Genomic DNA, 22,646 nt, shown 5'->3' with positions numbered 1-22,646 from the left:
CATATGCTTTTTATACTTCTTCTGTTAGAATCATTTCAATTTGGCCCCGTCCATATAAGCCACTTTCCACAAGCGTAAGGGGTTAACCAACTGTGTGTCTGAGCAAAGCCCTCCTAGCCTAACCCATACCCATCTCCTACATCAGCCATAAGGTTTGCATGCCTGCCTACTTTACATGCAGGACACCTCTCACTCCAACCACTGCAGTGAGTGAGGCAACAGGATGGCAACAGGCAAGACCACCTCTCATTGTTAAAATCCCACAGACAGCTGGATGGACCTCTCAGGTCTTTACAGCAGTCTTCCTGTCAGTCAGTGTAGCTTACCTGCACCTGTGTCCTGAGAGTTGAGCACCTCCAGGGCATGCATCATGGCACTGGCGAATACGTTGGCATCCTCCTTGCTGCCAAAGTTGAGGCCGTAGACCTGCCTGGCATCGCGCCACTGGTGGAAGGTCTGCGTGGCCTGGTTGTACTTGAGCCCCTTGGGAATGGCACAGTTTATTACCACCTGGAGAAGGAGAGGGGGGGAGAGGTGAGATGGTTTATTCTGAAGTACTGAAAGGACTATTTGTGTTGCTCAAAACAAGTTTATCGCCCTTATAGGGAGAAGGAGAGGTGAGATGGTTTTGAGACAACTTTTCTGAAGCACAGAAAGAACTGTGTTGCTCAGAACACGTTTATCATGATAACAGGAAATGCAGCTTTCTAGAGCACATAATAGGTCTACTCTATAAAGTGAGTCACAGTACAGCTAATACACCTCAGTCCGTCTAAAAGCACTTAAGAACCGCCACACTCACTACAGTAAAGTACAAGCCACCTTGAAATGTTAAATATGTGGTTATTTAATCACTTGGCATATGACCAAGAAGAAACGCTGTGTCAGTTTTCAGGTTAGAGAAACATGAGCACACCTTTCATAAATAAATGGAGGGAATCAAATGAGCTGCGTTTAGCTCCCAAGCAATCATTCCCAGCTTGAGGATCAAGATAGTTATTCAATTCTAGAATGTTAGGGTTGGCGAAAGCTGTGGAAAAAATACCTAGAATATCCGCACCACGTTTATTTGAAATATCTAGAATTGAATCGAACATTCCTTTGGCTCTTGAAAGTGAAGATGTGTTGGTTACTAGCTTTATTTTTCCTCTGGGCGGCCAGGCCAGAGATTTACATAATCTGTTCTCTCATTTCTTGTTGATGAGCACAGTGAGGCACCCAACGGAGCAGAGAAAACAAACAGGCTGTCGGTTCAACTCCAGTTAGAGACAGAGGAACAGTAGAGGAACGGCGCATAACACATATAGTTAATCTGGCCCCTATCAGAAATCAGCAGTACTGTACCCCAGCCAAGAATCACTCGGGAACTCCGTTAGTTTTCAGCCTAGTCAGGCTCTGAGCAGTATTCAAGGCCTAGGCTACAGATTTCACTGCTGCAGTCACCAGATGAAAGAGTCAGTGCAAAGGGGAAAGTATGCCACAGTATATTGCTACCTTACAGTCTAATAAAGATGCATAAATTGAAGAAGAATCTGAAATGTGCAAAGTATATTGCGCCTATTCATCATCTTTTGATTTTTTTGATTTATTATTTTAAACCAACTAGTTTCAACTTCAGCCATCATAAGTGTGTTTCATATAGATTAGTTGGAAATGACCACGACAAGCCAAAGCCTCAACACCCCAGATAGATAGTCTATCTTCCTGTGATCGATTCTCTGCACTAAACAGATGCAGACAGGTGGCTGTATCAGTCGAATAATAATAAGCAGCATCAAATCTTCACACGTCTTGCCTCCATACCGTCTCATTTTAGATAAGTCAATAATCACATCAATATTAATCACACACTGCAGTGTGTGTACTGTTGCAAATCTCTGCTCATAATAATTAGAAACCAGAAAACCATCAGAGGGCCTAATTAACATGCATCAGGATTGCTGTCGGATTAAAGTCTTACTAAAAGAGTTATGAAGCAATATAAAAACATCTCCATTCATGATCAGCTTATTGACTCACTAAGTAGAGAGTGAAGACTACATCTGTGACAACAGAAATCCTACATCAGGTCCGTGTTCGTTAAGCCTTTAGTGGTCCTTGGGCTACTAACCAGTTTGCTGCTATGAACCCACAACAGGGTGTCAACGTGACCTTTCCATGGAGTCCAAGGATCATCTGAACCCAGTTCTAAGAACAGTCAAGTCCCTCCTACATGCTGAGGTCGCTGTGAGTGTCTATAGGGGTGGCGTGAAGGACCTTTCCCATTGTGTTGAAACTAATAACAACAGCAGGAGAGCAAGGCCTCGTAATGACCTATCCTCCTCTCTTCCCACGGGATGGGAGACGTCAGGGAGAAGACAGAGAGGGTTCTGGGATTGCTGATGAAGCACATGCCGACCGGCGGGCACTCCCTCGCCCTCTCCTACAGGAGGAACGCTGTGTGTTAGATGGATTCTCAGTCACGCCTCGCCGTCATACAGGGTCAGCGGACAAACAGCCTCCCGTGACTGTGCGCACACACACACGCACACACACACACACACACACACACACACTCCTGGGGTCTACGTGCAGTACTCATCCATCACAAGACATTGCAGGGCCTTGAGGGTATGGATTCTGTGACGCTTAGCGGCTGTAGAAACAACAGCAAGACCTTCCTACTCTGGAGACACTGCACTATAGACACTATAGACACTATAGACACTATAGACACTATAGACACTTCACTCATCACAGGAATGAGACTATTGGATCAATACTTAGTGACGTCTGTTTTTATATATCTACATCAAATTGTCCTTCACACACAGTATAGGTCTACAGCAATTGTAAGGACAAGTGTGAGACCAAGAGAAGGAGAGGGCCAGCAATAGCTTTTTATTGGATTGGTAAAATTAAACCAATAACATTGAGGTTTTTCCACTGCGTTAAATCCTTCTGCTCCAGTTTGCTGCTCTACATTAAGTAATAGACAGGCAGAACAGGGTCAGGCATTCCACAAATAAGGCCTTCAAAGTTAATGGGGGGTAGGAACTCTAAATTAGATTCTTAAAAAGTGGTCAGGGTTTATTGCTTCAGGGGGAACAAATAGTGACTACTGAGTGTTTTTTAATAAAGTCTTCAAAGAAAGAAAAACATCAAGAGTGAAATATTACTTGACACCCTGCATCAGGGCTGGGTTTGATGTCATCCATAACTGGCCTCTGTGGTGTAAGTTCTCTGAGGGGAGCGAGGTGCTGCACTGGGATTCCAAACTTCCTGGATTTACTGGCCCTCATTATGGTAGAAAGTACTTAATTTAAAAAAATTATTTAACTAGGCAAGTCAGTTAAGAACAAATTCTTATTTACAATGACAGCCTACTCCTGCCAAACCCTAACGATGCTGGGCCAATTGTGCGCCACCCTATGGGACTCCCAATCACGGCCGGTTGTGATACAGCCTGGAATCGAACCAAGGTCTGTAGTGACGCCTCTAGCACTGAGATGCAGAGCCTTAGAGCGCTGCGCCACTCGAAGTGGTCTGCACGGGACTGATTTCTTCATCCCATCCCTCAGCTTTTCATACCGCACCAGCCCGCTCCCGCTGGCTTTCTGTCCGACTCCCACCAGCTCCCGGAAGAACTGGTCCCGAACCCAACCGCAGTCCCACAATGTTATCTTAGGCATACGTAACGAAGCTCACTTCCCAGCCATGGTCCCAGCAATTTTGAACCCTATAGGCAATATCAAGAGTTGTTAAATTACCAGCAATTCTCACATGGCCCATTATATTAGGCTATCGGCATTACTGGGATACATCAGCCAATAGGATAGGCGTAGTTTGAAGAGCGCAGACTGGGTGAGACAGCGGACACTTTCTCTCAAGCTACATTTAGCATATACAGTGGGGGGAAAAAGTATTTGATCCCCTGCTGATTTTGTACATTTGCCCACTGACAAAGAAAGGATCAGTCTATAATTTTAATGGTAGGTTTATTTGAACAGTGAGACAGAATAACAACAAAAATATCCAGAAACACGCATGTCAGAAATGTTATAAATTGATTTCCATTTTAATGAGGGAAATAAGTATTTGACCCCCTCTCAATCAGAAAGATTTCTGGCTCCCAGGTGTCTTTTATACAGGTAACGAGCTGAGATTAGGAGCACACTCTTAAAGGGAGTGCTCCTAACCACAGCTTGTTACCTGTAAAAAAGACACCTGTCCACAGAAGCAATCAATCAATCAGATTCCAAAACCTCCACCATGGCCTAAACCAAAGAGCTCTCCAAGGATGTCAGGGACAAGATTGTAGACCTACACAAGGCTGGAATGGGCTACAAGACCATCGCCAAGCAGCTTGGTGAGAAGGTGACAACATTTGGTGAGATTATTCGCAAATGGAAGAAACACAAAAGAACTGTCAATCTCCCTCGGCCTGGGGCTCCATGCAAGATCTCACCTCGTGGAGTTGCAATGATCATGAGAACGGTGAGGAATCAGCCCAGAACTACACGGGAGGATCTTGTCAATGATCTCAAGGCAGCTGGGACCATAGTCACCAAGAAAACAATTGGTAACACACTACGCCGTGAAGGACTGAAATCCTGCAGCGCCCTCAAGGTCCCCCTGCTCAAAAAAGCACATATACATGCCCGTCTGAAGTTTTCCAATGAACATCTGAATGACTCAGACAACAACTGGTGAAAGTGTTGTGGTCAGATGCGCCCAAAATGGAGCTCTTTGACATCAACTCAACTCGCCGTATTTGGAGGAGGAGGAATGCTGCCTATGACCCCAAGAACACCATCTCCACCGTCAAACATGGAGGTGGAAACATAATGTTTTGGGGGTGTTTTTCTGCTAAGAGGACAGGACAACTTCCCCGCATCAAAGGGACGATGGACGGGGCCATGTACCGTCAAATCTTGGGTGAGAACCTCCTTCCCTCAGCCAGGGCATTGAAAATGGGTCGAGGATGGGTATTCCAGCATGACAATGACCCAAAACACACGGCCAAGGCAACAAAGGAGTGGCTCAAGAAGAAGCACATTAAGTTCCTGGAGTGGCCTAGCCAGTTTCCAGACCTTAATCCCATAGGAAATCTGTGGAGGGAGCTGAAGGTTCGAGTTGCCAAACGTCAGCCTCGAAACCTTAATGACTTGGAGAAGATCTGCAAAGAGGAGTGGGACAAAATCCCTCCTGAGATGTGTGCAAACCTGGTGGCCAACTACAACAAACGTCTGACCTCTGTGATTGCCAACAAGGGTTTTGCCACCAAGTACTAAGTCATGTTTTGCAGAGGGGTCAAATACTTATTTCCCTCATTAAAATGCAAATCATTTTATAACATTTTTGACATGCGTTTTTCTGGATATTTTGTTGTTATTCTGTCTCTCACTGTTCAAATAAACCTACCATTAAAATTATAGACTGATCATTTCTTTGTAAGTGGGCAAACGTACAAAATCAGCAGGGGATCAAATACTTTTTCCCCCCACTGTAGCCTACCTTTTAGGAGTGGGGCGATTTTCAGACGAAGACAAATATAGGTGATCAATATTTATTTCCAGGCAATTTAGTAAACTTTAGCCTAAATCATATTTAGGAAGTTAATTTCCTTGGAAAGACAACTGCCACCTGGCTCTCCGCCCATGCATAGGCAGCCTACTCCATTTCATTGAGACCACAAATACTGTATAGGCACACTTACATTTACATTTAAGTCATTTAGCAGACGCTCTTATCCAGAGCGACTTACAAATTGGTGCATTCACCTTATGATATCCAGTGGAACAACCACTTTACAATAGTGCATCTAAATCTTTTAAGGGGGCGTTAGAAGGATTACTTTATCCTATCCCAGGTATTCCTTAAAGAGGTGGGGTTTCAGGTGTCTCCGGAAGGTGGTGATTGACTCCGCTGTCCTGGCGTCGTGAGGGAGCTTGTTCCACCATTGGGGCGTGATCAACTTGATGTTGATCACGCCCAACTAGGAGAGGAGGTAGGCTACTAAGTGTGTGAATAACATGGAAAAGAGGTGCTTTTAATACAATAGGTATTCCTAGGATAACACATACTAGCCTAAGCAGAAAGAAAACCGTTTCCAAACAATCTGCGGGACAAAAAAACTATTTTCATCCTAAAGTCGTCTGACCGTCCGCAGCACGAAAAATGCAGACTGCACCATAATGATCTCTGTCAGGGCCCGCAAGTCCCGCAGGATGGAGGTCCTGTTGGAGGTTCTGCACACCAAGGGGCCCACTGTGGCCTGCGTGTTTATGCCTGACCACCATGCTCCACAGCTCTGTCTCAATCACTGCATGGTCCAGACCAGAAACACGTAACAGAGGGACTAAAAGGCTGAGTCCAGTAACTATCTAACTCAGCAAAAAAATAAACGTCCCTTTTTCAGGACCCTGACTTTCAAAGATAATTTGTAGAAATCCAAATAACTTCACACATCACACCTGCGGGACAGGTACGGGATGGCAACAACTGCCCGAGTTACAGCAGGAACGCACAATCCCTCCATCAGTGCTCAGACTGTCTGCAATAGGCTGAGAGAGGCTGGGACTGAAGGCTTGTAAGCCTGTTGTAAGGCAGGTCCTCACCAGACATCACCGGCAACAATGTCGCCTATGGTCACAAACCCACTGTCACTGGACCAGACAGGACTGGCAAAAAGTGCTCTTCGCTGACGAGTCGCAGTTTTTTCTCACCAGGGGTGATGGTCGGATTCGCGTTTATCGACGTAAGGAATGAGCGTTACACCGAGGCCTGTACTCTGGAGCGGGATCGATTTGGAGGTGGAGGGTCCGTCATGGTCTGGGGCGGTGTGTCACAGCATCATCGGACTGAGCTTGTTGTCTTTGCAGGCAATCTCAACGCTGTGCGTTACAGGGAAGACATCCTCCTCCCTAATGTGGTACTCTTCCTACAGGCCCATCCTGACATGACCCTGACATGACAATGCCACCAGCCATACTGCTCATTCTGTGCATGATTTCCTGCAAGACAGGAATGTCAGTGTTCTGCCATGGCCAGCGAAGAGCCTGGATCTCAATCCCATTGAGCACGTCTGGGACCTGGGTGAGGGCTAGGGCCATTCCCCCCAGAAATGTCCAGGAACTTGCAGGTGCCTTGGTGGAAGAGTGGGGTACCATCTGACAGCAAGAACTGGCAAATCTGGTGCAGTCCATGAGGAGGAGATGCACTGCAGTACTTAATGCAGCTGGTGGCCACACCAGATAATGACTGTTACTTTTGATTTTGACCCCCTCTTTGTTCAGGGACACATTATTCCATTTCTCTTAGTCACATGTCTGTGGAACTTGTTCAGTTTATGTCTCAGTTGTTGAATCTTGTTATGTTCATACAAATATTTACACATGTTAAGTTTGCTGAAAATAAACACAGTTGACAGTGAGAGGACGTTTCTTTTTTTGCTGAGTTCATAATGCTTCTGGGATAGTAAAATAATCCCAATAAACAGAGATACTAGACCCAGAACAGAAATATGCTTTTAGAGTTAACCGGCCAACCAACAATGCCTTTATTCTCCACTCGTCTGACCTGTCCTACGCTGCTCCATCTCTCCATTGGCCTCTCCTGAGACAGGAGTATATAACAGGATCTGCCACTGCAGAAAGGGCCCCTGGTCCACAGTGCCGCTGGATGTAGACAATGCCTCAGTGGACTACACTAGTACTGCACTCAGCCATCTCCACAAACACTCTTCCTGCATGGCAATGAGGCCCTGAGAGACAGCACTGATGTTCTGGGATGCAGCAGACTGGATCCTATAGTGATCCTCCCCTAACTAATGGACTGGCAGAAGTGCTCTGTGTGCAAGTTTATCCACTAACACCATTGCAGTGAAATCTACTAAATCCTAACAGTCTGATGCACTGAGAGAGAGATACTCCCAGACATGTAGAGTTAACTCTTATAGGACACACACAGGATCAATCAGACCAAGCTAACCATCTGTTCAGTCCCAGCCCAGGCAGTATAATATACCTCTACTAAAAACTATTCACCCTCAATGCTGAAAACAGCCCATCATGGCTTCCTTTAAGTCTATTTCAGGGAAACCACTCTAAGGGAAACCCATATGTTTGTAATGAGAGGGTCAGCTGCAATGGGCAAGGGTCAGCTGCATTGTGTATGCTAGAAACACACACAGAGGGCTACCAAATACCAAACAAACACCAAACAGACAACAATCAGCGCCAACACTAATCCAATCGGAAAGGTGTAGTCTGGTACCGTTGGAGAACAATTCAGCAGCACCTGGTGTCTTGTTTCTCTAAATATGTATCCTATTTTTCCTAAGAACAGGCCATCCACTCATTTTCCACATAAATGTTCCCTTCATTAAATACAGATGTGCATCTCTGGCTGCCTGGCCAGATCATATCGTGCAGAGTAAAAGCAGTAAGCCAGTCAGAGAGAGGAGAGGAATACAGGAGACTGTTACATTTCCTCTCTGGCATGGATCTATATTGTTGTTGTTGTCTGTTGACTCCATAGCTAACCATGGGCTTTACTCTTGGACAAACACACTGACAGATTTATGTTTTTGAGAGCTTGGCTCTAGCAGTCCAGTCACGGCCCTGATGTGACGGTGACTAGTGGAGCAGCAGAGCTCTCCGATCTGTTTCCAATTACAGAGCTGGATCATTCCTGAGAGACACTGAGATAAGCAAGATGGCTGCCAGGCTACTCTCCAAATAAAACACGTCAGAGACGGAATAACGTAAAGAACTCTAGAGCCATCCGATCAGTGCAGTGTTCAGCCACGTGAAATCCTGGTCCCACTTCAAACAAACGACAACTTCTAAAGTATTTCTATTGCATTCAGAAAGTCTTCTCAAGCGCTACATACTTCTCAAATCCTCCAGTCCCGTGCTGTCCCTCTGACTCACCTGATGGTCCTGTATTTTGCGTCCCACCACCCGGAAGGCGTTGTTGCCCGTGTGGTGGTATATGTGCACTCTGCTGAAGCCCGTGGAGCCGCCGGCTGGAACCCATTTCTTATTGGCATCGTCATACACCATGACAGCGGCCCGCGCCTGACAGATACTCTGTTCACTGCAGAGAGGAGAGAGAAACAGGGGGACACACGTTAAACAGCAGTACACAAGGGGACATTGGTTTCTACCCCAAACAGTTGATCAGAGCTAATCAAGCCTGGCCAGTACAGCAACATTTGTGGTCTCCTGAAAGTCAGGAACTGGAAGAGTGGCTGTCTGAGAGGATAATGGTATTGGAGGAGTCGTTTACGTGATGGGATCTGACATGATTAAAAGGAGAATGGTCTAAGGGGGTGTCAACCATCCATTAACATACACTACATGACCAAAGGTATGTGGACACCTGCTCGTCAAACATCTCATTCCAAAATCATGGGCATTAATATGGATTTGGTCTCCCCTTTGCTGCTATTACAGCCTCCACTCTTCTGGGAAGGCTTTCCACTAGAAGTTGGAACATTCCTTCGGGGACTTGCTTCCATTCAGCCACAAGAGCATTAGTAAGGTCGGGCACTGATGTTGGGCGATTAGGCCTGGCTCGCAGTCGACACTTGGCATTGCGCATGGTGATCTTAAAACAGTTCCTGTGCAGACATTGCTTCCAAAGGTAGTTTAGTAGTGAGTGTTGCAACCGAGGACAGTCAATTTTTACGCATTTCAGTAGTCACGTTCTGTGAGCTTGTGTGGCCTACCACTTCTCCCCTGAGCCGCTGTTGCTCCTAGACGTTTTCACTTCACAATAACAACAGCACTTACAGTTGACCGGGGAAGCTCTAGCAGAGCAGGAATTTGGAAAGGTGACATCCTATGATGGTGCCACGTTTTAAGTCCCTGAGCTCTTCTCTAAGACCATTCTACTGCCAGTGTTTGTCTATGGAGATTGCATGGCTATGTGCTCGATTTTATACACCCGTCAGCAACGGCTGTGGCTGAAATAGCCGAATCCACTAATTTGAAGGGGTGTCCACATACTTTTGTATATATATAGAGCATATCAGGGTGAGTGTGCAATATACATGGACAGTTCACCTGCAGAAGGGAAACCATTCAGCCTAGGCCTAGTATTTAACAGAGTCTTGGTAACTACACACACCACCACACTCCTGCATCACCACAAGGGCTCTGGTCACAACTAATGCACTATATAGGCTATAGTAGTGGGTGTCGTTTGAGACTTGGCCAACTCTGTTACCGACCAGCAGAACAAAACAATTAGGCCAAGGCCCTGTCAGGCAGTAAATTATTCACCAACATCCTTCACCCTCCCTCCCACTCCATAGCAACTACTCCAACAGGAGGAGTAAGACAGGAGAGAGAGGGGCAGAATGTGTAGAGAGAGAGGCAAAGAGAAAGAAAGACGGAGGAGAAAAATTGTGAGAAAGAGAGAGTGAAAAAGAGAGAGGGTAGAGGCCCTGGGGAAGGGAATAAAAGAGAGCCATGGGATATTGAGAGAGAGGTGTGTGTGTGTGTGTGTGTGTGTGTGTGTGTGTGTGTGTGTGTGTGTGTGTGTGTGTGTGTGTGTGTGTGTGTGTGTGTGAACCGCCACATAACCTCTCTCAGGTGTCAGCAGGGGAGAAGGGAGTGTTGTTCAACAACATTAAACCACGCAGGGGAAAGCCTGTTTTCCTCTTTCTTCTATGAAAGAGGCTTGAAACATGCATCTCCTCTCCACAGCTTGATACATCAGACTCAATTTCATCTGCCGGTCGTTTCCTGATTATTGATCTCTAGTCAGACCGGGGATGGCAGAGAAACCTGAGACTTTTGTGGAATTGCTCTCGAAGGTAGAAAACAAGAGAATAAGACCGGGAATTGCAAAGCTGGCTAAACACGAACAGGCCCTAGGCCTGGAGGGAGGCGCAGAGCTCCCAGCCTTGATGTGGAACGCGGATGCTTTGGAATGGAAGAACAGTGGAGGGTCTCTTACTCAGCAGTACCTTTGTCATCTCACTCCCTCTGCAAGGGAGAACCCAACCCACGCCTCACTGTCAGCACCCATCAGCATACAGCAGTATAACAAATTAACTATGCCCTGCCAAACAGACATGAAGGTCACCAGCCTCTCTCTTCAAAGGAAAACAACCATAAACACAAAGCAACCTCTTGCTCACTGAGACAAGCATTACTCCATCTACGACATGATGACCCATGAAAGCAGGGTAGGCACAGACATAATAACAGCTATGGTTACTGGCTGTACATTAAAAAGGTAATTGCAACAAGCAAATTGCTTTGTCAACAACAGGGAACCTGAGTCTCAGCACAAATGACTCTTTAAGACCACTCACAGATTTTTTATTTTTATCGAAAAAAACAGTATTGTAACTAAAGTGCATTTTATTCGTGGCGGCGCTAGCAGATGATCTATGCTCTTTCATCCGAGAAAATCATCATTCCATTTTTGCTTTCCATTAGCTACCGTATGACTATCTTCAGACCTGAATTGCTTTAGCCAGGCAGAGGCAGTTCTATATCTGCCTGCCTGCTGTAGTCTGTCTGTAGTGACAGAGCACTAATAACCAGCCAAGAGACCTGAACCCACTTATCCCAATACACAGCTAGCTTCCTAGTCTCACACACACACATAAGACAGTCATCTTCCCAGTGTGAACACACCTGACACTGCAGCGCACCTTAATATGCTCCTAATTGACAACAATAGAAACCCTACAGTCTTCAGTAGAAAAGAACTGGGGAATTACACATAATGGAGACATGGAATAGTAAAGGACATGGTCCAAATCACTTATTTTCTCATGTCGACCATGAACTAGGGCATAATATACAATGCAAATGAATGGAGAAGCACAATGGAAATAAAACACTAATTTATTCATGGGCTACTGCTCTACTCAGTATTCAAATAGATTTGATAACCAAGCTCTTATTACAAGATTCCCTTGTTCCACATTTCCACCGGTTTCCTTGCTTCACATTTCCACCGGTTTCCTTGTTTCACATTTCCACCGGTTTCCTTGTTCCACATTTCCACCAGTTTCCTTGTTTCACATTTCCACCGGTTTCCTTGTTCCACATTTCCACCGGTTTCCTTGTTCCACATTTCCACCGGTTTCCTTGTTCCACATTTCCACCGGTTTCCTTGTTCCACATTTCCACCGGTTTCCTTGTTTCACATTTCCACCAGTTTCCTTGTTTCACATTTCCACCAGTTTCCTTGTTTCACATTTCCACCGGTTTCCTTGTTCCACATTTCCACCGGTTTCCTTGTTCCACATTTCCACCGGTTTCCTTGTTCCACATTTCCACCGGTTTCCTTGCTCCACATTTCCACCGGTTTCCTTGTTTCACATTTCCACCGGTTTCCTTGTTTCACATTTCCACCGGTTTCCTTGTTCCACATTTCCACCGGTTTCCTTGTTCCACATTTCCACCGGTTTCCTTGTTCCACATTTCCACCGGTTTCCTTGCTCCACATTTCCACCGGTTTCCTTGTTTCACATTTCCACCGGTTTCCTTGTTTCACATTTCCACCGGTTTCCTTGTTTCACATTTCCACCGGTTTCCTTGTTCCACATTTCCACCGGTTTCCTTGTTCCACATTTCCACCGGTTTCCTTGTTCCACATTTCCACCAGTTTCCTTGTTTCACATTTCCACCAGTTTCCTTGTTTCACATTTCCACCAGTTTCCTTGTTTCCACATTTCCACCAGTTTCCTTGTTCCACATTTCCACCAGTTTCCTTGTTCCACATTTCCACCAGTTTCCTTGTTCCACATTTCCACCGGTTTCCTTGTTTCACGGGACTCTTGTAGTAGAAGTGTAATGAACTATAGTGCTCTTGTCTAAACCACCAGAGAGAATCTGGAACCTAACTAAGGCCTTTGGCTCTGTTCCGCCACCACTTTCCAACCACAGGCAACTGAAACCCAGAGGAATCCAACCCCAAACCAAGTGTCCAAGGCAGGGGAACATGCCTTCTAGTGCATTCTCAGCCCTCCGACTGGGCTTGAGGTAGCAACATGGCATTGGTGGTGGACTGCCCTTCCCCATAAAAATCAGCGGTCGGATCAGAGGTCGCTCATTACCCCTTAATTTTCACTTCTTTCACCCCAAAATCTGCACAGTCATCTAAGCAATGGCTGCCATTGGCTGACCACCCTCCCAAACACATATGGGTTGAGTAATGCGTGTTAGTGTACCATGGCTTACTATTGTCATAACACAGAGACTGAGAGACACCAAAAGGCTCTTCGCATGACTGTGAAGCTAATGGGAATCAGAAGAATGGATGTAAAGCCAAGCAAATGTAAAGTAAAGAAGCTAGCTTCTCAATGGAGGTTGTTGTGGAGTCCTGCCTACCTAGATGTGTAGCTAGGTGGGTAGGAAAACAAAGCGAAAGGACAGTGGCCTCTCTCTCTCTCTCTCTCGTATCGTGTTGCCTTAATGCTAAGTTGAGTAGACCCAGACTCTCTCATTATAGTCCTGATCCCATTCAGAGCCTCTCTTCTCCCCATTAGTTCCTCTCAGTACACCTATACAGCTGCCTCTGGGCTCTCTTCAAGCTCTCTGAAGGAGAAGGTAGTAAGAGTACTCCACTCTGAGTACCACTAACACCATCCCCTTATACATAGTAAATACACACACACAACAGTACAGTACAGTGCAGTACAGGAGACACACACACCACATTTAGACAGGTATAAACATACACATGAAGCTGTAACGTTGAGCTGGTGGAATTGGAACAGGTATAGCAGAGGGTTTCTATCCCTTCATTAATGCTAATGTCTCTCTATCAAAATATAACATCAAAGGGCTTGGCTGTGAGAGAGCAGGCAGCTAGCGCCTCTTGACGTCAGAGCCAGCAGAGCTGTGAGAAGCGCTCCAGGGACTAGCTAGGCCTGCTTATGTAATACAGCGCCTGCCTTCTATATCCCTACCAAGGAATAGATGGCAAATGGATCACCGCTCTGATTGTTATTGCTAAGAACAGGAAGGCAAATCCTTTTTGAAGGAACACTCCAATATTTAGGTTTGTAAAAGGGTCCAAATCATTATTTTCTGCAACACAGTCGAATGAACAGACCCCATGGAGGTTCGTCAGAATGTCCAATTCTTACAATTAAACTGCAGAGAAGAGTTTTTCTGGATTACCTTCAGACAGACTCTTCAGTCAGTCAGTCTTCCCAGGGGCAGACAGACATCACTTCCCTCCACCGCTTCCTCTGTCCCCTGTAGGCGCAACACCGAAGGGAGGCCTTGGTCGACAGCTGTGTATTTTCCATATGGCCACAGAGAGAGCAGAGGAAATCCTGATCTCTAAATTGTGTACTTGCATGCAGTGGTTAGGATTTAACAAACAGGACTGTTGGCATAGGTATCTGTCCGCAGTTTTAATGCCATGGCTATTGTTGGCTTTAATAAGAGGCTGAACTAGGCTCTACACTCATAGTCTGGGCAGAGGCCAGTTTCCAAGCTGAAAAAGAGGACAAACCCTGTAAAATCTAAACAAAACAAAGTAAGACAGAAACAAAGAAACACGAAGGACAGTGTTTTTTCCCCACAACTAATGTTGAGGCTCTGAGTAGATTTCGATAGAACATGTTTGTTTTGGGCTTTGACTCAGCTCTGAGGCCCTAAGACAGAAGAGAATGGAATTTTCCATGGTGTCTGCTCTGACTCACAGAGGATGCTGGGGACCACATCTATGTGGCTCCTGTGGCTGGATGAGAGGACCAGGGTTGAGGGCTGGGTGGCTGTTCATAGAGCAGTGATGGGAGACAGGCACGTCCGGCTCCAACCAATCCACAGAACACTCAACACTGGGGCAGATTTACTGCCCACTGCAGACAGAGATAGCAAGGGCGTAGAAGCCTCCAGGCATGAACACAGGGAGGCTGTTCAACCCTACTAGCCACTAACTAGAAACAGTCAGATAAGTAGTCACAGTACCTCAGTCATCTAATGAGGGCTCATTTACCTGGAGAGGGTCTAATGAAACACACCAGGGGGATTTATCATCTCCACAGTGAACCAACGCAATATTGATGTGTCAGTTCAGCATTCTGCCTGACGGGATTACATGTAAACCACATGTCAGTGAGGAGTAAACAAGAGCCTTCTTCCAGCCAGCCAGTCCATCTGTAAGGCATTAGGGGAGGGAAGAGGATGGAGGGGAGGCCGACAGGCAGTCGTAGACATATTGAGGGTCTGGTTGAAAGTTAGGGCTGAAGACTTCAACTGGACGCAGAAAGTCCAGTAGTCTGAGTGAGGACTCCTACGGGACACACCAACGCATACAGTGCATTCTGAAAGTATTCACACTCCTTCCCTTTTTCCACGTTTTGTTACGTTACAGCCTTATTCTAAAATTGATTAAAAAAATTTTTTAAATCCTCTTCAGTCTACACACTGTAATGACAAAGCGAAAACACGTTTTTAGAATTGTTTGCAAATTTATTACAAATAAAAACAGAAATACCTTATTTGCATAAGTATTCAGACCCTTTGCTATGAGACTCGAAATTGAGCTCAGGTGCATCCTGTTTCCATTGATCATCCTTGAGATGTTTTTACCTGTGGTAAATTCAATTGATTGGACATGATTTGGAAAGGCACACACCTGTCTATATAAGGTCCCACAGTTGACAGTTCATGTCAGAGCAAAAACCAAGTCATGAGTTCGAAGGAATTGTCCATAGAGCTCCGAGACAGGATTGTGTCGAGGCACAGATCTGGGGAAGGGTACCAAAAAATGTCTGCGGCATTGATGGTCCCCAAGAACACAGTGGCCTCGATCATGTTAAAATTGAAGAAGTTTGGAACCACCAACACTCTTCCTAGAGCTGGCTGTCCTGCAAACGGGGAACAAGGGCCTTGGTCAGGGAGGTGACCAAGAACCCAATGGTCACTCTGACAGAGCTCCAGATTTCCTCTGTTGAGATGGGAGAACTTTCCAGAAGGACAACCATCTCTGCAGCACTCCACCAAATCCGGCCTTTATGGTAGAGTGGCCAGACGGAAGCCACTCCTCAGTAAAAGGCACGACAGCCTTTTACTGAGAAACAAGATTCTCTGGTCTGAGGAAACCTGACACCATCCCTACAGTGAAGCATGGTGGTGGCAGCATCATGCTGTGGGGATGTTTTTCAGTGGCAGGGACTGGGAGACTAGTCAGGATTGCGGCAAAGATGAACGGAACAAAAAGTACAGAGAGATCCTTAATGAAAACCTGCTCCAGAGCGCTCAGGACCTCAGACTTGGGAAAATGTTCACCTTCCAACAGGACAACAACCCTAAGCAAACAGCCAAAACAAAGCAAGAGTGGCTTCCGGACAAGTCTCTGAATGTCCTTGAGTGGCCCAGCCAGAGCCCGGACTTGAAGCCAATCGAACATCTCTGGAAAGACCTGAAAATAGCTGTGCAGCAATGCTTCCCATCCAACCTGACATAGCTTGAGAGGATCTGCAGAGAAGAATGGGAGAAACTCCCCAAATACAGGTGTGCCAAGCTTGTAGCGTCATACCCAAGAAGACTCGAGGCAGTAATTGCTGCCAAAGGTGCTTCAACAAAGTATTGAGTAAAGGGTCTGAATACTTATCTAAATGTGATATTTAATTTATTCCATTTTTTTATACATTTGAAAAAAAAATCTAAACCTGTTTTTGCGTTGCCATTATGGGAGTATTGTGTGTAGATTGATGAGGGAATTTAATTTAAATCCATTTTAGAATAAGGCTGTAATGTAACAAAATGTGGAAAAAGTCTGAACACTTTCCCAATGCACTGTAGATAGTAGACAAACACCACTGAGGCTAGCCTAGAACGCTTTGATCCACCAACGGCTGGTTGCCAAAGATATTTCTCAAACCCAGAAAGTGCAAACGCATACACACTGCAGCTGGAGTGTGCAGCAGCACAGCACACCTCATGGGCATTCAGTCCAGCAGAGTTAGAATGCCAGTACAGTACTAGTCCCCACTGCCTTACAACCAGCCCCTCTCAGGTGGCCACCGGCTAGTGTCAATCACACAGGAGTGAGGAGGAGCAGAAGCTCAGGGCTAGCCTGACACCAGAGTACTGCTGGCTAGAGATGGGACAAAATGTTAGCCTTACAATTCATCATGTGCGCAGATAGTGGACTGTTCCATTTCTAGAGCTCTTCAACAGATCACAGAATGTGGCGTGATTGTTTGCTCAGCAAACATCCACAGAGGTAGTTAATACACTCCTCCGTTTCACCACTTTCTCCGAAGCCCAGGACGGCTACAAACCTGGAGCACACAATACTTTAGATTCCTATCAGCTATAGTAGAAGAGCAGAAGGGAAGCGGTGAGAAATGCCACTGCTGAAAACTCAGTGATGATTGAGGTGCCAGAAGCCTGCTGGTCCTCAAACTGTTAGAGGCCCATTGTAGGTGGAGGTGTTGGGTTTCAGAGCCTTAACATAATGTTAGGTTTCTATCTGAGATGTACCCCAGTGTTTAACCCAAAAGGCTCAGACTTGTATTTTTCCATCTACGCGGGCCAGCACGCCTGTCTCACTGGACCATGGCTCCGGGTGGACCTGCTCTGACTTGGGCCAATGCCGGGCCACTGGTGATTTTCAGTGGCATTTACATAACAATGTCTGTGAACTTCAACACCTTCTCACAAAGCAACAGTCTTGATGCAGAGGTTGTTATTTCTGCTCACCCCAGTCTTTAGAGTCCCACTCCTGATGGAAACACAACAACACTACAGCTCACATTGACATAAACCAGTGGTGACACACAGGTGTGGGGTAAGTCTCAGTAAAGTCCCAGTCAAGTGGAGGTGTTCCACTCGGCTAGAAGTAGGACCAACAGCACATGGCCCCTGCTGAAGGCTAATCACGGAAACATCGTGCCCTCTCCCTAATCACGGAAACATCGTGCCCTCTCCCTCCACTTCGGCGTGTACACAACCTAAGACACCCGAGTGACGATGTCATCGATAAGGAATTCATTTGCTTCGTGAAACGGTTTCACGATAGTCTGGTCCCATCTGTATGTGCTCTAGCAAGCATGTCTGGCATGACAACAGTCAGTGGCAGATCGTTATAAGAGTTGGCTAGACAACATAGCGATCTGTAGCCAGGATCGTTTCTAGCAGGAGCATTGGAGCACTTTGTGGTCTTGTTAGCCGTGTATGCACTGTCGGTCCCAGTGTAAGAAAGAAATACCATGAATACACTACATTTTTTTTTGAACTGACTAAATAATGTAACAGAAATAGAAAGAGAAGCCTTGGTCATCAGGAGTAGCATTACTCAACAATAGATTCTGGAGTTTAAGTCCAAGCTGTTCCCTTAAAATGGTTCAAATTTGTACTGACAACTTTGACTGGTCCCTAAAAGACAAGGTTGTGTGTGTGTGTGTGTGTGTGTGTGTGTGTGTGTGTGTGTGTGTGTGTGTGTGTGTGTTTGCTCTCCATCCCCTCCACAACATGTCAGAGTGCAGGGGGAACATTCCCAGTGGAAAGAGAGAGCAGAAAATAAATTCCTTTTCATTCCCATAATATCCCCCTCTGAGTTTTCACTGCACGCCCCTCAATCTCACCATGTGAAACCAGTAACGAGGAAGAGTGAGGGGGGTAGACTATGCGTGATAAATGTCAGTTCCTCATCGTCTAATTGCATGTTGTAGAAATATGTAGTGAGTCCCCTCCCTCAGCCCTGCTACACTAGTCACAATCCTTCATTGACATTTCCTCCAGTCTTTTAATAGGCTGAGAGAAACTACAGCCATCGCCTTAGCAACAATGTGTGTATGTGGGTGGGTTTTTAATGTGGATCTCTGGCTGCTTCCGCATAGCTGTGAGAGTGAGACACTCCTGGACTAAACCATTAATCTCTCATTATTTCACTCACTCACACACACACACACACACACACACACACACACACACACACACACACACACACACACACACACACACACACACACACCTGGTAAATATCAGACAGGAGGGACTGACCTATTGCCTTTGTGTGTGTGACGGTGCGTGTGTGTCACTATGTCCACGGGTGGGGAGGGAGAGTGAAGAATCGAGAGAATGTAAAAACAACTGTTACTACGCGAAGTGAGTAAGACTTATGGCCACAGCCTGGACTCTGTCATTACACATTGCAGTCTGATTATCCTCCACGACAGCCATACACAGGCAGCCCACTCCTCCCCACCACCAACCCTACCCAACCCAGTACAGCACAGAGTGAGCTGACGGCTTAAAAATACACACCACTCACTGCCATGAGTCACCCATAACACCAGCAGATTTGGTGGGAAGAGAAGGATAGACAAAGATGGAAAGGGAGAGATAGCGAGAGCCAGTGTTCATTCATGCCGCTCACTAGGCAGGACAATGTGAGGCATGATCACTGTAAAAACAGGCGGGCTGGCCCCTTAGGTGATCTCTTCTAGCTGGCATACAGGGGCCACAGCTCCAGTAGATGGGCTGTGTTGACGAGCCAGGGGAGGCAGCTCTTAGTCGACTGGCACACAGACAGGAACACACTCTAAAAAAGGGACAGTTGGGAGGCGACTGACTGAGCGCTAACACCTTTATAACGATGACTTTGTGGGCTGTTCACACTAGGGCTCATCCAGTAGAGGCGAGCGCAAAGTACTTGGGCACAATTAACATGTGAAATGTAGCTCAGCTGGAAAACAGGAGGCCTTCGCTTGCTTTCAGGAGATTAGTGGGACTCAACTTTACTCTCTTCTGTGAAGCCTCGTTCTGAACATGTGATATTCTCAGTGCATGTGATGGAATCTCCTGGCCAGATGACCAGAGTCAGTACCTTCTCTTGTTCATCTGAGCAAGCCTGTTGAGCGGTACCTCAACACTTACAACACAGAGTAACACTGGATTCAAGTAACTGCGTAAGGTCCAAGGAAGCTAGTCAAATTCAAATGGACCTTTTCAGGGAAGTAAACATCATGTGAAGAACAGGGAAAACATCCCTGTGGATTCAGTTCCACCCTAATGAAGTCATTCACCATAGGACCCAGAGGAGCACTAGATTACTGGGGTCCTTCCCTGGTGTGATCAACAGGTAGATGGCTGTAATTGGTCTGACCTTCGACAGCACCATGCTAACGAGCAACAGAAAGACCCCCTGGGGAGTGGCGGAGGAAACACTGTGTAGTTCTGGGGTTCTAAATACCAGAAAGGGACTAGTGGTGAGGCGTGGGAGAGACATCATAATCCATTGTTGTCATACCAAAACTGTCCTCCTCCCTGCGTTCACCAGGTGTGGAGGAATCATAAGTCAAATCACAAAGCAAAAAACAACCCAAACAGGTTCCACATCAACGGAATGAGACTACAAAACGATGACAGAGACAATGCAACCGAAATTAAAACATGTCGTCATACAGAAGGCCGTTTGAGGGGAAACTTAGTTTGCATGCTGCCACAACCCTCCGGAAGCTTTGACCTTGTGAGCACACCGCTAGCTTGTGTGAGTGACAGCAGCAGCACTGCGTTTGTGATCACGCCAACCGCATCAGGTCTTTACAGGGTGGCTGGCGGGGCGGTGAGAAAGTAGCAGGTGAGTGCTAACTGGGACCAGTTCCTCTTCTGGAGTTTTTTACTGGATGAGTCCTATGGAGCACTGTGAGCTGCCATTCAGCCTGTCACAGAGAGGGATTCATATTAACAGAGCAGGCCCTGTTGGGCTGCATGGAAACTGGCTGGGAACTACTGGTTTTCATTAGGCTCAGGGTTGACTGGCCAAGTTGTTTGTTGTTGTTGTTGCTACTAAACATGGGATTTAGAAAGCTAGACTCTTTCCTAATACATCAATCCACAGTGGAACTTTCAAATTAAAGGGAGAGAACACTGGTGAGGCCTGAAAAATGTTACTTGAAAACATGCCTCAAGTGACATTCCCAAATGTATATGCCTAGTTAAAAACGAGGATTTTGTGTCAGTGCACATTGGACTGATATGTGAATAAACTGATATAAATATTTGATGAGGATCCTCCTTTGCTTAACATGATGTATACGGCTTGCTTAATGTTCCGGTCGGCCACATGAAGTAGACTACATGTCCACTGCTCCTTAGGGAGCTATGCAGCAGAATGATCCAATGAACATAGAAACACCAGCATCTGAGAACCACTCATTGTAACAGTAACAACATCCGCGTCAAAAAAGATATCTAACGTCACACCAGGGGAATAATGCCACAACAGACATTAACGGCCCAAACTCTTTCTTCACCTATATCTCTGTCATACATCAAGGCTTCATGTGAAGCCACTCCTGTCTAACCCATCAAGATGTGTTCAAGACACCAAAAGCCAAGAGGCTCTGTTTGGCATGAATATGCAACAGTTGCTTTGATGAGGAAGACAAGACTGACAGGCAGGCAGGCAGGCAGGCAGGCAGGCAGGCAGGCAGCCAGGCAGGCAGCCAGGCAGGCAGGCAGGCAGGCAGGCAGGCAGGCAGGCAGGCAGGCAGCAGTACGTACCGGTATATGTCCATTTTGGAAGACAAAACACATGCTCTTTCATTGAGGATGAAGCTGGAAGCCTTGCAGTGTGTGGAGGTGTGGAGCTGCATGGTTCTCCCCCAGGCCCCCCTCCACCCCCCCTCGACGCTCCCCAAGACTCAGTGCCCAACGGTCGTTACTGCTGCCAGACGCTCTGTGGTGCAGTCCGTCCCTCCGTCCACCTTCCGCTCTACCACCCTCTCTGATTCATGTTGATGCCCACTTTTCTTAAAAAGGCATCAGTGAGTCATGATGAAGCGATGGATGGGTGCTGCAAGTCAGCCAGTCAACAAGCCAGTCAGTGATGCTGCTCCATGCTAGCCTAGCGTTCTGATGTGAACGGCTGCTGATGCTGAATCCGGCTTTTCACAGTGGTAGAGGGGTAACCTGGCAACAGGCGCTCTCCTCTCCATCCCTCGCAGGCAGCCAGTTGTTAAGGGAAGATCACGTTTGGAGAAGATGAAATCACTATACACACACACACACACACACACACACACACTGGGGCGCAGTTCAGCAGAGCTTTCTTCTCCTCCCCCCTCTCTCTCTCTCTCTCTCTATCCCAACCCAGTCTTTCCTCTCTCATCTGCGTCTCCCTCCAGAATATCCTCATCATAATAACCAGGCAGAATTAGCTGTGTTTCGTAGCGTCTTCACGAGCATGAGCCACGCGTTGTCTTGACACGTTTGACAGGAGGAATTCTCCCTTCCTGCAGGTGATAGTGATTATAAAACTACAAAGCTAAGGAGGAGCCGTTGTCTGAAAATGAATGGACATGAGCAGAATCATCGGTGTTAATTTATGTAACATGTCTGCATGTAGGCTACAGTACAGAAACAACACTAAGGGTAAGGCATTGCTCCTGGGGTCGGCAAACTGGCCTTTCTCTGTACGTCAACACACACCATTGAGCAAACATTCTCCCACACACAACTTTTAGCCAACAACATTCATCTGGACACACACACACACACACACACACACACACACACACACACACACACACACACACACACACACACACACGTCTCCTCCTGTAGGCCATCATTGTAAATAAGAATTTGTTCTTAACTGACTTGCCTAGTTAAATAAAGGTTACATACTGGCTACTCCATGTTTGTTATAAGCAGTCTGTCAGC

The 22,646-nt window shown here is 46.3% G+C and overlaps 1 protein-coding gene across 1 annotated transcript in view; it reads right to left on the bottom strand.

Moving 5' to 3' along the window:
* Positions 1–21,622, bottom strand: part of LOC106607863 (ENAH actin regulator) — a 79,514-nt gene extending 57,892 nt beyond the window's left edge. The window contains 3 exon segments of the mRNA XM_045720888.1: positions 327–510; positions 8,916–9,081; positions 21,486–21,622. Of these exon segments, the coding sequence (XP_045576844.1) occupies positions 327–510; positions 8,916–9,081; positions 21,486–21,577 (442 nt within the window). The 5' untranslated portion in view covers positions 21,578–21,622.
* Between the last annotated feature and the right edge of the window lie 1,024 nt (positions 21,623–22,646).

This window comes from Salmo salar, chromosome ssa06 (assembly GCF_905237065.1).
Source record: "Salmo salar chromosome ssa06, Ssal_v3.1, whole genome shotgun sequence".
NCBI classification, from domain to species: domain Eukaryota; kingdom Metazoa; phylum Chordata; class Actinopteri; order Salmoniformes; family Salmonidae; genus Salmo; species Salmo salar.
This window is presented reverse-complemented; position numbering and strand designations above follow the sequence as displayed.